A 13,559-nucleotide genomic window follows, 5' to 3' on the forward strand; every position below is an offset into this window, starting at 1 on the left:
AGGACGGAATAGGGAGTGTAGTGTGGTGGCTACCGATTTCACTTGGCATACAAAGACTAGTACTCATCGATTGCTCCGATTTGAAACTTGCTCAAAGCTGTCAAACCTGTCCAATCAACCCATGCTTAACTTTGGGTGGCTGTAAAGCTGCGTTTGCAGTCATCCTAGTACAGCAGGTACTTACCCACAACACGCAATTGTTTCACTTAGGCTTTATGTGTTTCTCGTATCTTCCTTTCCATCCATCTGATTCTGAAATATCTACCCACAGCACCAGTCGTCAGCATACTTGCTCTGTCTTCACAATCTTTACACCTGTCCCCTTAGAGCCAAACATTTCGATCATCGCACCCAAACTCGATTGTAATACCTACTGTCTTGCTTTACCCCCCACATTGTGCTTCCCATTCGAGGTTCAACTTCTCAAAGTATCCATGCTGTTCTGACTGGCTTAGTGGCGACATTCTCTACTATTTCTCCCTGACAAAGACATTTTCGTACTTTATCCTCACCCTCGCCTTCTTGACTACCTCTGCGACCTTGAAATGTCATTCACTTGAAATTGCTAGTGATGCCTGGGCAACAGAATTTCCCCCCGGTCTACTTCACTCTCTGGTAAGGCTAACGCGTTTAAAAAACGCGTCCAGCTCTCCCTGAGTGAACTCATGGATCTTTCCGTCCCAACTCATTTTTTGACAGACATCTGAACATCGATTTGCTTCTGCAATCGCAGCATCATCTCTTCGAGAAGATGGACTCCAATACTTCAGATCGCCTCAAGAGGCTTCAAATGGTACGTTGTGCAAAGAACCAGGAAGTTTATTTCTATTATACACGCTTTTTGAAGTAAAGTCAATGGCTAATCCAGACTTCCACCCCTATAGGAAGACCTCGGAACCGCACGACGGGAGTACATCTCAACTGCAGATGACAGGCGACATAAGAAGGCTAGGTTGGAAGACATAGAGGCAATACGGATGACAAACGTTCCCGGTTCAGCTGCTCAACGCATGGCCACCGCAAACCAGGGGAGACTTGAGGATTGGGCAAGTAAGTCATTGGAAAGGAGAACCTCCTAAATATTGTGCCTGCTTCATCTTGCTGAACTTCTGTACTCAAGATGTCCACAAGACAATAGGTGATACCGAAGACCTGGAAAACCTCGACAGCCTTCTGGATGGACAAAGTCATCGACTTCAGCTGAGCGCCATGATTCGGGGGAGTGGAGGGCAAAATTACATAGGGGATCAAAGGCGCTCTGGTTCTGCTCCGGCTATCAGGTCATTGCATCCGGTCGGTCGTGGCGGCGGCGTGATAGGCACCCGAGGACGCGGAACAAGGCAGAGCTCTTTACCGTGAGTATCAAACTTTTCTCTTCACCTATTACAGATTTCTGGCTGATATATAAGGAATATGCAGGCCGTCCAACTTTGCACCCAGAGGCCATGCTGCTCAGCCTCAGAAGCGGTCCCATAGAGATGCAGCTCTTGACGACAATGACTTCTACCGCACGGCTCGTGAAGGAAACGCTTCAAGGAAGGTAGAAGCCATGAGAGGACAAAACAGACGATCTTGTAAGCTACTTATATTCGCATTAGTGAGATACATGGCGTCTAATACGATCCTTCTAGCTGTGAGAAGGCCTACGTCTTCCTTGACCAGACCGAGAAGACCCGTGTCACAGTATGTTGCAATTACTATCCCCTAAAAGATATCAAATCAAACCTTACATTTGGATACAGGGTTGACTATAGTAGCATGCTCAGTCAGCCACAGAGTTTCCTTGCTGCCGCTCGCAGTCTGGTTAGCGCTAGAACTACGCCGGCTGCCCCTACTCCTGCCTCCCAAATATCTCGCGATGTTGGTAGATCTGAGGCCAGTCAAAAGTCTTCAAAACCAATGGAAACCACGGTTAGGTCTACTATTCAGGAGACGCAGCCGCATTCGAAGCCCCAACTGGCGGAACCTTCCAAGCCTCTTCCCCGTCCAGTCGTTCAGCTACCGGCCATTCCCCCTCGGAGCACGGCTTTGCAGCGAGAGAGTGCAACCAAGACGGACGAGCCGCTTCCAGTCTCTCCATCTCCAGCCGTACTCGATACCACCAGTCAGGATCAAGGGTCTGCCTCTATGAGCTTGGAGTCGACGGAGGATGAACAATCTAATTCTGGAATGCCTGAAAGCCAAGCTGGAACACGAGAACAAGTTACCACTGACCCGTCTACAGAGGCAGCTCCTGCACCAGATGCTATAGATACCACTCCAAAGGTAGCAACTGATGTCAAAGAAGCCATCCTGCTTGACTTTAGCTCCACACCACCGGAGAAAAGCGTCCATGGTCAAAGTCCTGCTACTACGGAGGTGCTAACTCCTTCTCTTGAAGACCTGAAAGGCCTTGACTTTAAACAGGATCTTCACCCTAGGTTTCCCACTAGAAGAAAAGTTGACTTTGACATGTCTTTGGACAAAAGGGAACCATCCACCAATGAGTGTGATATTATGCCTACCAAACAACATAACAATTCCGAAGCCAGCGAGGATCTGCATCGGCAGATTAATATGCTGTGCGAGCTTTTGCAGTCGACTTCTCTTTCGGGTGAGCACCGTGAAAGCCTGAAGCAATGCAAGACAGCACTCGAAGGGAAGTTGCAAGGCGCTTATGACTCCACAGGTAAAACAATTCAAACACAAGAAGACCCTTTCCTTGGAAAGCCGGTTCTTGAAACTCTTGTAGCGGCAGCTGAGCCAGATGAACAACCTCAATCCACCATCAGTGGTCTAGGTATACAGAATGTATCCATGGACAGCTCCACCCCAAAGAAAGCTGAGACTATAATCGAACCAGACAAGCAATCGACCCCCAGCATCGGTGGACAGATCATGCCTACATCAGTGGAGAATGCCCGACTAGCGATGGCAAGTCCAAGCCCTTCCGCCCGACTCAACGTGACCGCACCGCCATTTGTCCCAAAGACGCCCTACCGCGCCCAGTCGAATAGTTTCTCAAGCGAGTCGAATGCGACATGCGTTCCTGAAACCCCTTGCCCGCACCGTCGCGTGAGCATGCCAGAAGGACACATATTTGGGGATCACCTACTGCCAGGTAGGCGTAGAGAGACCATATCCTCTGGAACCGAGCAGCTTGCGCCGAAGCAGCCACCAGCCGATGGTAAGTATTACCTTTATCTATCTATATATGCATATTTCTCATGTCCAATACTTACTTCAACTCCAGAGATCCCAGAACTCCGGTTCAAGTTTTCGATTCCACCTAAAGTCTCACACAAATTGACCATCAAGACACCGGTCAGGGAAGGATTTGGCAAAGAGGAGACCCCCAGACCAATTGCGCCACGACTTGCATCAGGAAATATTCCCAAGCCGGCCACCAGACCTTCACCTGCTCTGCAACAATCTGTTCACGCTCCGAAGGCCAAGCCCTCCCCTTCCGCCCTGGGCGGTCTTGAGAGCTCCAGATATGCGTCGCCATCGAGCAACAAGCCTTTTCGATAATCCTAATGATACTTACTAATCGGTGAAAATCAGGTTGTTGTTGTGTGTTATCTACAGTTCGATCATGTTGTACTTAGTACTACTACTTCTACTACTTAGGTAATAACTAAATGTTGAAAGAACCGCATATTGTAGGATTAAGCGGGTTTGCTTCATATAATTCTATACTTTATCATTTCGTAGTAACATGGTTCATGACAGGTAGCATATTTGAATTGATCTTGGAAAACAACGTCATACTTCTCATACTATAGAAGACATTCTATGGTGTAGATAGAAAGGTTACACACATATTTTACAGCTTCGCCTTGACCTTGAGCATCGCCTCTGCCACTTTGCGTCGTTGAATCTTTCCCGTCGCTGTCTTGGGAATCTGCGGAACAAGCCACACCTACATTATCAAACTCAATTAGTGACCCCATATCTCATCAAAGCTACAACAACGTAGGGGCAAACTCACCTTCTTAGGCGTCTTAAACTTCGCCAACTTCGACTCCACCCACGCCTTCAACTCCTCCTCAGTAGCAGCATCCCGACTCTTAAGTACCACCGCAGCCCCAATATCCTCTCCATAGTGACCCTCATCCGGAATAGCGAAGCACACGGCCTCCGCGACCTTCGGATGATGCAAAAGCGTATTGTCCAATTCAATCGGACTGATCTTCTCACCGCCCTTATTGATCAGTTCCTTGATACGGCCTGTGATGATAACGTAGCCATCGGCGTCTTTCTTGCCCTGATCGCCTGTACGGAAGAATCCGTCCGCAGTGAAGGAGGATGCATTGGCGGAGGGGTTGTTCAGGTAGCCCTTTGTTACGTTGTCGCCTCGGACGCAGATCTCTGCTTCTTGGCCTTGAGGCACTTCGTTGCCGTTGTTGTCGAGGATCCGTACTTCCACGCCTTGGCCTAGGCCTACGCTGCCGGGTTGGCGCTTTCCTGGGGGGAGGGGGTTGCTGGTCATTTGGTGGGCGGCTTCGGTCATGGCGTAGGCTTCGAGGACCGGGGCGTTGAAGGCCTTTTCTAGATCTTGGAAGGTTTTGGGCGAGAGGGGTGAGGAGCATGAGCGGATGAAGCGGATTTGAGGGACTGGGTTGGGAAGGGGTGTTTTGAGGAGGATTTGGTGGATGGTTGGTACTGCTGTGTACCAGTTTGCTTTGTGAGTGGTGAAGTCGGTCCAGAAGTCTGTTGCGGAGAATCTGGGAGGGACTATGACGGAGCCTCCGGAGTATAGAGGGGCTAGGAATGCTGCGAGGAGACCGTGGACGTGAAATAGTGGCATCACGAGGTATGTTCGGTCTGCTGGGGTGAGGTTGTATGTTCCTTGGATGTTCCCTGTGGTGGGTCAGTGAATTTGTTCTTGAGATTGTCTATTTTTGCTTTTGTGGGTGTGTCTGTATAGTTATATTTGCTACTTACTCATTGTGGTTGTCAGGTTCTTGTGAGTGAGTGGGACCTGCATGGCAAGTAGTAGATCGGAATGTTAGCGATATGAGATATCCAATGGGATGTGAGTCAGTAGATCGAGCTTACAGCTTTGGGCCTGCCAGTCGTCCCACTGGTATGTAGAACGAGGGCAATGTCATCAGGCTGAGCTTCCTGGATATCTGCGCCTCCATTGCCAGCCAACTTTCCATGTTCCTTGACGTCTAGAACGATCTCGGAACCGTTCCAGTAGCACTCCGCGATAGCGGCCTGGTACTTCCTGCCCGCGCGAACGGCCGGCCCATCCTTTATGTATGATCCCTTCGGAATTAAAAGCAGAGTGGAGCTCAGATCATCAATATAGAATTCGAATTCCTCTTGCTTATAGGCCGGGTTCAAGGGCGCAGCGATGGCACGTTGCCAGGAGGCGGCAAGAAAGGCGACTATGAACTCATAGGAGTTAATCAGAGCCAGCGAGACCGCAGCGCCATGAGTGACACCCAGTCGAGCTAGCTTAGCCTGGAAATCGGCGATATGGTTGTGTAGCTGCTGATAGGAGATCGACAGCGGAGTGGGTTTATTGGGGACTAGGACAGCAAGGTCAGCACTATCGGAGGAAAATGACCGGGCCAAGGTCGCCATCGTCGTTAGTATGCTGCAGGATAGTAACGCTTAGGGTCTTGGCTTGGCAGGGATGCTGATCGGAAACGAATCAATAGAGTTGATGAGATCCAATTGCTTATGGGACTTGTGAGATGGAGAATCAGAATTCAGGAAGTATTCACAACACCACGAGGACTTGTTTCCCAGGGTATTTTGCTGAAGGGATAGGGGTTCCCTTTCTTGTCTCTCCATCCGACCTCGGGATCTCCTCTTTGGGCTCCGCTCCCCCATTATTTCCTGTTTGGGACAGCTGATTCTGGTTAGTCACCGCCACAATGTAACAAACTAAGCAAACCATGTAAACTAGACAAACCTCTCCTCATTCTATCGGCCCCGTTCACATTGCTTGATGATCGATTGATGGTACCCTGTAAAGCTGTCGCTTGAACTGTCCCTTCATGCTTATTAGATCTTGATTTCTCTCCGTTTCCTATCAGATATGGCTTCTGATTCCACCCCCGCGAAGCCAGGGGGCACCTTGTCACTCTACGCCAACCTTCTAGATCCATCTGCCGATAACTCGCCCGGAACGATCGCTCGCGCCCCGGTCGTCTTTAAGCAGAGTAGCACTACCGAGAATAATGACTCTCAGTCCGATGAATCCGCTGCCAAAAAGCAGCAGCTCAGTGCTGGTAGACTCATACCCTCTTTTGTTGACTGAGCCGTTTTATCTGCATTTGAACGATCTGATTGCTCACTTGTCCGCCCGGTTGTTCTCATCGGTGGTTTCCAGCTTCTCTCAGATTTCAGCCTACCAAGAGGCCCCAGCTAGCAGCTCAGAAACCGAAACCGAAACCGACGTTACCAAAGGCTGCTGCTGCACCCGCGGCCCCGGCAGCAGCCCCCGTGAAAACTACTCTCGCAGATTGGGCAGCCACGGAGGATGACGATGTTAATGGATTCTATGCCGGTCCGAAGAGGCAACGAGGTGGGCGCAAGAAGCGCAAGAAGAACCGCGAGGCGCAGGAGTTTGTGCAGAACTGGGACGACATTTATGACCCGTCGCGACCGAACAACTATGAAGAGTACAAGCACAGTGACGAACAAATAGCTGAGGTGAGGGAGTGGAAAGACCGTCTTTACGCACATCGCATGGCCAGATCGCCCAGCAGGGACTCACTAAGTGACGATGGATATGCACGACCCATGAATCGTAAGCAATTCGCTCTCAAGATCGTGTTCATATACTCATGACTGTCATAGGTAAATTTGCTCCTCCGAGCAGCTTCGCGCCGCCTCCCAATCTCAACGATATGCCGCCCAGGCCACCCATCGAATCTCCTCCAGAACGAACAAGCGAAACCCCAGGAGATATCTCCATGTCGGATGCTCCTCCACCGCCACCCCCAACCGATGAGCCGCCCGCGCAGGTTCCGGATGACCCTACAGGCGAAGATGCCTACTTACGGCGCCTTCAGTTGTCAATGGGCAACCAGCCTGCAGCAGCTCCTGCTGCCCCGCCACCGCCCAGGCCCCTAGAATCCTTACAACCAGCTTCCGCAACTATATCCCGAGCACCAGTTCGCTACACGCTTCCTCCTCCACCCGAGGACATACCTGCGTCGGAGGCGGAACTGGAAGAAGTCTTCGCAAAGGAGCAGCCAGTGGAAGATGAGCCGGAGGATGAGAGCCAGCGTTCGCTGCGGCCAGGACAGAAGGGATTTGCTGAACGTCTCATGGCCAAGTATGGCTGGACTAAGGGCTCTGGTCTGGGTGCTACGGGCACCGGCATTGTCAAGCCATTGCAAGTCAAGGTTGAGAAGCAGAAGAAGCGACCGGACTCCGAAGGTGGAGGCTTCGCAACGCCCGCTGGTCGGGGCAAGATCATTGGTGGCGCAAGGAAGAATGAAGAGGAAGGGAAGTTTGGTCCAATGAGTGAAGTCATTATCTTAAAGGGTATGCTTGACGGAATGGACTTGGATGCTGAATTAGCTGGGGATGGCGAGGGCGGTGGTCTTATGCAAGAGATTGGTGAAGAGTGTTCTGAGAAGGTAAGTGGATGTTTGCCTATTCCATGGCACGGTCTAATGAGATACAGTACGGTCGTGTTGAACGTGTCTTCATACCTCGAGACTCGGCGCCTCCAGTGCCAGTTTTTGTTAAGTTCACTAATCAGCTCTCGGCTCTACGTGTAAGTGCTGCATCAGTGCCCATCTAATGCTTTATTTAAGAACCTGGCTAAGAACACTAGGCCGTCAACGCTCTTGAGGGTCGGATATTCAGTGGGAATGCCATCACTGCCCGGTTCTACGATGTACATACTTTTGAACAGGGGATATACGATAGCTAATAGCGGGAAGGGACTCTGTACATGATACCTCACAAAATTGCGAACTGAGAAATACAAGCAAGGGACAATTCTCTCACCTTTTATGGCACTTAGCATAGTCATTTTGGGGAACCAGAACAAGACTGTTAGGAGAATGCATCCATTTCAACTCTTACATTAAACTCGGTCACTGTTTGCATTACTATCGGTGCTCAAAGACCAGATATCATGATTTCCCCTGTGGCTATCTATACTGCATTAAGATCATGTGACTTAAAACATGAGATATACTTTGCTTCCAGGCTCCTTCCACAGTGGTTGTTGCCTAAATCCATACATACAATGTACTATGTTGTTTGAGATAGTCTATACATCCTGACAAAGGCTTTTTGCTACAACCATAGCGCAGCTACTAATGTACCACTGATATGAGGAAGTTGCTGGAGTGGTTGGAGAGACTAGTAGCAGTAACCTCTTAACTAATTCCTTCATTGGTACATGGCATCTCTGTACATTGAGTTGGCTGACGGCGATCTCCGGGAATAATTGCTGCATGTCAACTGTGTGTACCCAATAGAACCACCATGTACAACGCAAGGACACATGGAAGACCCCATTGGTTCCGTCGCCCAAGGCACAACTGCAGAGGGAGGAAATGGAAGACGTGCCAATGAACTTTCATCGATCAAAAAGTTCGATGCGGATCTATGAGGTCATGTGACAGCGATAAACTGCAGCGCCGCCGGGGACTGATTGGCTGTGGGGCATCAAACCCAGCGATGAGCAGCTGCACGCCCAAGACAGTGTTACTTCGTCTGCGCATTCACGGCCGACCTTAATTTGCCTACCTCACTATCCTTTAAATCCCTCTGACTTCGTTCCTCCCGCCTCGCTTTCTCCTCTTCTTCCCCTCTCCCTCCCAGCTCTCTCAACCCTCTCGCCATCATCCCAGCCTTCTTCGGTTCCAGCCCACCTACGTACTCCGAAACCGCATCCCCAAAATGTCGCTTTGCCAGAACCGTCTGACGGAGGAGAGGTAGGTGACTGACAACACCGCATATGCATATTGTGGCGTGTCTTTTCTCGAACTAACCTCAAACGCGACCATCTACAGAAAGCAGTGGCGTCGAGACCACCCTTTTGGCTTCTACGCAAAGCCGCATCGGACTCCTCAAGGAACGCTTGACCTCAAACGATGGGAGTGCGGTATCCCCGGCAAGGCGCAAACACTCTGGGAAGGCGGACTTTTCAAACTTGACGTTACCTTTCCCGATGGTGAGTGAAGCCTATCGACTGGTGCTCTATGCGACAAACCTGCTAACCCGCATTCTATCGCAGAATACCCCACTAAGCCGCCGAAGTGTAGGTTCCCCTCTCTCCCGTACTATCCCCAACGCCACTCGTCCGTGCTGTTTGAAAGGTTCCGTTTATAGCACTTTTCGCGCAATAAGCTAACTAGAGTATTCGCATCCAACAGGCAAATTCGTGCCTCCGCTTTTCCACCCTAACGTCTATCCCTCCGGCACCGTGTGCCTCTCAATCTTGAACGAGGAGGAGGCGTGGAAGCCCGCAATCACAATCAAGCAGATTCTCCTGGGTATTCAGGATCTGCTAGATGACCCCAACCCGGAGTCACCAGCCCAGGCTGAGGCATACAACCTGTTTAAGAAGGACCGCCCAGCGTACGAGAAGCGAGTTAAACAGGTCGTGAGGGAGAACCCGGCCCTTTAAACAACGCCCCACGACGGCATGACAATTTATTATCCCACCACGAAGCTACTCTTCCGCCCGTCGTGTGTCTATTTCCGTCCCCCCAACTTCATCCCAGTTCTGCGAATTTCACGGCGGGTATGGCGGCTTAAGAGTCTTAGACCAGGTGTTCCCACGTGGGGTAGAAGGACGGGAAGCCTTCCAAGAGGGAGAGCGCAGATACACCCGCTTGGGAGTTTATGATCATGCTCAGCGCGCCATTGCAGTTAAATCGGTTCCGGAATGTCGCATGGGCGCAGGCGTGTCTCGACTATTTCCTGTCTTGGGCGGGTGGAATACTTGGGTTTCCTTCTTAGCGAGCAGCGTGGCGTACATAGAACTGACAAAACGGGGCGGTTCGGGACGGCGTTTGACACTACTTTAATGCGATTTATCTAGCTTATGTCTCTCCTTGCTCTTTGGGATTCCTCGCATACTTCTATCTATGTCTACCATGGAGGGTGCATGCTGGTGACCGATTTTCGGATGATCATACCATAGACAGACGGCTTGTGCCCCCTGGGTGGGGGGAGGGTCCTCTCTAATCGACTCCAACTCAATTTTCTCCAATCTGTCATCCTTAGTGCGTAAAAGTAAAACAAGTTCCAGAAAGACCAAAAATCTGGAGAAAGTACTTTAGTAGAATATAAAATGTGGGGGATGTGCAGACAGTTGAAGGAAAATGGACACAACAACGTTGGAACCAACTAGAGAACCCGACCCAACCTGTCAGGGCACAACCAATAAGGATGACATAGAAAGAAAGAAAAGTAACCGTCACAGCGACATTTCAGTTTTCTGCGTAGGAAAATTAGCGGCTATCTTATCGGAAGTGAGTCACTGAGATTTGTGGCCGAAATCGCCCCTCGGGTTCCGCCCCGCCGCCGCGAACGGGTGTGTCGCTTTTCCATTCCATATTTAAGATTTCCCGCTTCATCTCTCTCTCTTTCCCCTCGTTCTCCTATCTTTCGATTAGTCAATTGCTTCCCTTTTGCTGTCTACCTGAGTCGGTTCATCAATTGAATTGTAGTCAGCATGTGTGGTATCTTCGCGTGTCATCAGTATGTGGACTAACCCTGGAATCTTTCTTCTCTCTCCCCTCTCTCTCTTTCAAAGTCTTTGATTTCTTTTGCGGGCCCCGCGCCACCATCGCTCTCCGTTTTTGAGTCACACCCTCTGATCTGAACTGCAATAGTCACCCCGATGTGCAAAAATTCAAGCCTACGGCCCTGCGCATGGCCAAGGCGTAAGTATTTCTGGTGCACTTTTGATGGTGGAATTGGTGCTGATTGCAGTTGAACAGTTTGCGCCACCGTGGTCCCGATTGGAGTGAGTCATAAGCCTGTTTTTAGCAAGCATGCTGGTGGACATTATTCTGACTTGCGTCTAGGTGGAAGCTGGATGTCTGACAAGACCAGTGAGTTGAGCAGCTTCGTGGGCTGAAAGAAGGTGGTGACTAATTGACTGGCAGTCCTCGCGCACGAGCGTCTGTGTATCGTCGGTGTTGGTATGTCATTTTTCCCCTCGCCGCGGATCGTTTTGATATCCGTCTTAACATGGTTTCTTTGCAGACTCTGGTGCCCAGCCCCTTGTCAACGACGATGGCTCCCTTGCCCTGGCCGTCAACGGCGAGATCTATAACCACCGTATCCTCCGGAAGAACCTGAAGACCAAGTATGAGTTCAAGACGCATTCCGACTGTGAGGTCGTCATCCCCTTGGTATGTGCGAAGGATCTTTTCTGGTGTATATCTGTATAAGGTTGCTGATGGGCTTAGTACATGGAACACGGCCTCGACGCCCCCAAGCACCTGGATGGCATGTTCTCCTGGGTTCTCTACGACAAGAACCAGGACAGGGTTGTCGCCGCTCGTGACCCCATCGGTATTACCAGCTTCTACATTGGCTGGTCCTCTGAGACCCCTGGAGCCGTTTACTTCGCTTCTGAGCTGAAGTCTCTCCACCCGGTTTGCGACAAGATCCAGGCTTTCCCTCCCGGCCACATCTTCGACTCCAAGACCGGCTCTTTCACCCGCTACTTCGAGCCGACCTGGTGGGACCCCGCCAACGTTCCCTCCGCCCCTGTTGACTACAAGGTCATCCGCGCTTCTCTCGAGAAGTCTGTTCGCAAGCGTCTGATGGCTGAGGTCCCCTATGGTGTCTTGCTCTCCGGTGGTCTCGACTCCAGCTTGGTCGCCTCCATCGCTCAGCGTGAAACCCTGCGTATGCAGGAGGCCGCCAAGGCTGCCCAGGCCCAGGGTGCTGAGCTGAACGAGTTGGTCGGCATTGATGACTCCAACGATCTGTCCACCGTCACCACCTTCCAGCAGCTGCACTCCTTCTCCATTGGTCTGCCTGGTGCCCCCGATACCGAGGCGGCCCTCAAGGTGGCCAAGTTCCTTGGAACCAAGCACCATGCTTTCACTTTCACCGTTGAGGACGGTCTCAACGCCCTCTCCGATGTCATCTACCACCTGGAGACTTACGATGTCACCACCATCCGTGCTTCCACCCCCATGTACCTGCTCAGCCGTAAGATCAAGGCTATGGGTGTCAAGATGGTTCTCAGTGGTGAGGGTAGTGACGAGATCTTCGGTGGATACCTTTACTTCCACGCTGCTCCCGACCGTGAGGAGTTCCACAAGGAGACTGTCCGCCGTGTCAAGAACCTGCACTTGGCGGATTGTCTGAGAGCCAACAAGTCCACCTCTGCCTGGGGTCTGGAAGCTCGTGTTCCCTTCCTGGATAAGGAGTTCCTTGAGACCTGCATGGGCGTTGAGCCTGCCGAGAAGATGATCACCAAGGAGCGCATCGAGAAGTACATCCTGCGTAAGGCGTTCGACACCACCGACGAGCCCGACGTCAAGCCCTACCTGCCCGACAACATTCTCTGGCGCCAGAAGGAGCAGTTCAGTGACGGTGTCGGCTACAGCTGGATTGACGCCCTCAAGGACCAGGCTGAGGTGCACGTCACCGACGAGATGATGAAGAACCCCAAGCCCGAGTGGGGTAGCGATATTCCCGACACCAAGGAAGCGTATGTTTAGAGTTTTGTGTCATTGTATTGCCGAAGACAGGGACTGACATTTTCTTAGCTACTGGTACCGCACGATGTTCGACGAACTCTTCCCGCCTTCTTGTGCCGGCACTGTTGAGCGTTGGGTACCGACCTGGTCCAAGCAGACCGACCCGAGTGGCAGGTAAGCATATGATGCATCAGAACGCAGAAGAAAACAGACAGCTGATATGTTTGACCTTATTAGAGCTATTGCGACTCACAACGCCAAGTACGAAAACGCCGTTTAAATGTCTGGGTAATGAATATTGCGTGTCTTAACTTCTTGCGGAGAGTTTGGGTATAGAACCATGTATAGATGATTTACCAGGGATACTCATTGGGACGCGAAAAAAAGCGAATTTCAGTTAGATGCGTCGGGATCACCGCGTATTGGCTTTTCCTTTTCTTTCATCTATGATGTCTTCTTCAACTACTGTTGTTTGTCTTCGATCGGCAAGATTTGTAAGAATTGTAGGAATGGTTGAGAGTAGTTCGGGCGAGGTTACCACACCGGCGAATTATGAGTCAAGCGCGGATGGTGCTGATCAGGAGGGACATGCGTTGTCACGGTCATACGAACCCCATGTGGTTGGGCTGGGTTCCATGGTAGGTCCATGCATGCTGTCCCGATGGGGGTGCGTGACAGGCATCCAAGATGATACCATTGCTATGTTTCTGAGAAGCGGTCTATTTCAGAACATAATAGCAGATATTGTTTTTTCTTCATATTATTGAGAAAGAAAACAATTGTACTTTGTTTTTCTCATATTTCAGGACGAACGGAAGCCGAGGATAAGCAAGCAACTAACTACAAAGTAACTAGTTAGTGTTAGTAGGAGTAGTCAAAACACGGCGGGCTGAACTCTCGGGAAACCTTGGAAAGGTTGAC

The 13,559-nt window shown here is 50.7% G+C and overlaps 6 protein-coding genes across 6 annotated transcripts; 4 read left to right on the forward strand and 2 right to left on the reverse strand.

Moving 5' to 3' along the window:
• The first annotated feature begins 264 nt into the window (after nt 1-264).
• On the forward strand, nt 265-3,636 carry BO88DRAFT_380764 (uncharacterized protein). Its single transcript, XM_025704548.1, has 8 exons — nt 265-615; nt 700-793; nt 885-1,050; nt 1,121-1,355; nt 1,420-1,574; nt 1,632-1,683; nt 1,743-3,166; nt 3,233-3,636. The coding sequence occupies exons 2-8, from the start codon at nt 752-754 to the stop codon at nt 3,508-3,510; spliced, it is 2,352 nt and encodes a 783-aa protein (XP_025567701.1). The 5' UTR covers nt 265-615; nt 700-751; the 3' UTR covers nt 3,511-3,636.
• A 70-nt stretch (nt 3,637-3,706) lies between these two features.
• BO88DRAFT_401489 (acyl--CoA ligase) lies at nt 3,707-5,750 on the reverse strand. Its single transcript, XM_025705853.1, has 4 exons — nt 5,041-5,750; nt 4,927-4,963; nt 3,971-4,842; nt 3,707-3,901 (listed from the first exon to the last, which is right to left on the reverse strand). Exons 1-4 carry the CDS (start codon nt 5,572-5,574, stop codon nt 3,806-3,808), a joined length of 1,539 nt encoding a protein of 512 aa, XP_025567702.1. The 5' UTR covers nt 5,575-5,750; the 3' UTR covers nt 3,707-3,805.
• Nucleotides 5,751-6,034: 284 nt separating this feature from the next.
• BO88DRAFT_380769 (putative G-patch DNA repair protein (Drt111)) lies at nt 6,035-8,101 on the forward strand (the record flags this gene model as incomplete). The annotated part of the gene is made up of 5 exons (XM_025704549.1): nt 6,035-6,227; nt 6,329-6,748; nt 6,799-7,586; nt 7,634-7,726; nt 7,787-8,101. 5 exons carry the CDS (start codon nt 6,035-6,037, stop codon nt 7,883-7,885), a joined length of 1,593 nt encoding a protein of 530 aa, XP_025567703.1. The 3' UTR covers nt 7,886-8,101.
• BO88DRAFT_401491 (uncharacterized protein) lies at nt 8,102-8,491 on the reverse strand. The gene has a single exon (XM_025705854.1). The coding sequence runs from the start codon at nt 8,417-8,419 to the stop codon at nt 8,231-8,233; it is 189 nt and encodes a 62-aa protein (XP_025567704.1). The 5' UTR covers nt 8,420-8,491; the 3' UTR covers nt 8,102-8,230.
• Nucleotides 8,492-8,725: 234 nt separating this feature from the next.
• BO88DRAFT_107916 (E2 SUMO-conjugating protein UBC9) lies at nt 8,726-9,726 on the forward strand. Its single transcript, XM_025701246.1, has 4 exons — nt 8,726-8,900; nt 8,979-9,139; nt 9,203-9,226; nt 9,342-9,726. The coding sequence occupies exons 1-4, from the start codon at nt 8,866-8,868 to the stop codon at nt 9,593-9,595; spliced, it is 474 nt and encodes a 157-aa protein (XP_025567705.1). The 5' UTR covers nt 8,726-8,865; the 3' UTR covers nt 9,596-9,726.
• An 838-nt stretch (nt 9,727-10,564) lies between these two features.
• On the forward strand, nt 10,565-13,388 carry BO88DRAFT_401493 (asparagine synthetase B). Its single transcript, XM_025705855.1, has 9 exons — nt 10,565-10,674; nt 10,809-10,859; nt 10,917-10,942; nt 11,004-11,030; nt 11,085-11,120; nt 11,185-11,333; nt 11,391-12,649; nt 12,708-12,812; nt 12,876-13,388. Exons 1-9 carry the CDS (start codon nt 10,649-10,651, stop codon nt 12,916-12,918), a joined length of 1,722 nt encoding a protein of 573 aa, XP_025567706.1. The 5' UTR covers nt 10,565-10,648; the 3' UTR covers nt 12,919-13,388.
• The last annotated feature ends 171 nt before the right edge of the window (nt 13,389-13,559 follow it).

The sequence above is a fragment of the Aspergillus vadensis genome, assembly GCF_003184925.1.
Source record: "Aspergillus vadensis CBS 113365 unplaced genomic scaffold BO88scaffold_2, whole genome shotgun sequence".
In the NCBI taxonomy this organism is placed as follows: domain Eukaryota; kingdom Fungi; phylum Ascomycota; class Eurotiomycetes; order Eurotiales; family Aspergillaceae; genus Aspergillus; species Aspergillus vadensis.

What these genes read in the sequence shown, in the direction of transcription:
- BO88DRAFT_380764 (XM_025704548.1), top strand. Translation starts at nt 752, where the DNA reads ATGGACTCCAATACTTCAGATCGCCTCAAGAGGCTTCAAATG. An exon ending in CCGAGAAGACCCGTGTCACA is followed by an intron (nt 1,684 to 1,742) that starts GTATGTTGCAAT and finishes ATTTGGATACAG; the next exon opens with GGTTGACTATAGTAGCATGC. An exon ending in GAAGCAGCCACCAGCCGATG is followed by an intron (nt 3,167 to 3,232) that starts GTAAGTATTACC and finishes CTTCAACTCCAG; the next exon opens with AGATCCCAGAACTCCGGTTC.
- BO88DRAFT_401489 (XM_025705853.1), bottom strand. Translation starts at nt 5,574, where the DNA reads ATGGCGACCTTGGCCCGGTCATTTTCCTCCGATAGTGCTGACCTTGCT. An exon ending in CGACTGGCAGGCCCAAAGCT is followed by an intron (nt 4,964 to 5,040) that starts GTAAGCTCGATC and finishes CTTGCCATGCAG; the next exon opens with GTCCCACTCACTCACAAGAA. An exon ending in AGTTTAAGACGCCTAAGAAG is followed by an intron (nt 3,902 to 3,970) that starts GTGAGTTTGCCC and finishes TTGATAATGTAG; the next exon opens with GTGTGGCTTGTTCCGCAGAT.
- BO88DRAFT_401491 (XM_025705854.1), bottom strand. Translation starts at nt 8,419, where the DNA reads ATGCAGCAATTATTCCCGGAGATCGCCGTCAGCCAACTCAATGTACAG.
- BO88DRAFT_107916 (XM_025701246.1), top strand. Translation starts at nt 8,866, where the DNA reads ATGTCGCTTTGCCAGAACCGTCTGACGGAGGAGAG. An exon ending in TGACGTTACCTTTCCCGATG is followed by an intron (nt 9,140 to 9,202) that starts GTGAGTGAAGCC and finishes ATTCTATCGCAG; the next exon opens with AATACCCCACTAAGCCGCCG. An exon ending in CCCCACTAAGCCGCCGAAGT is followed by an intron (nt 9,227 to 9,341) that starts GTAGGTTCCCCT and finishes CGCATCCAACAG; the next exon opens with GCAAATTCGTGCCTCCGCTT.
- BO88DRAFT_401493 (XM_025705855.1), top strand. Translation starts at nt 10,649, where the DNA reads ATGTGTGGTATCTTCGCGTGTCATCA. An exon ending in CTGGATGTCTGACAAGACCA is followed by an intron (nt 11,031 to 11,084) that starts GTGAGTTGAGCA and finishes ATTGACTGGCAG; the next exon opens with TCCTCGCGCACGAGCGTCTG. An exon ending in TCTGTGTATCGTCGGTGTTG is followed by an intron (nt 11,121 to 11,184) that starts GTATGTCATTTT and finishes GTTTCTTTGCAG; the next exon opens with ACTCTGGTGCCCAGCCCCTT.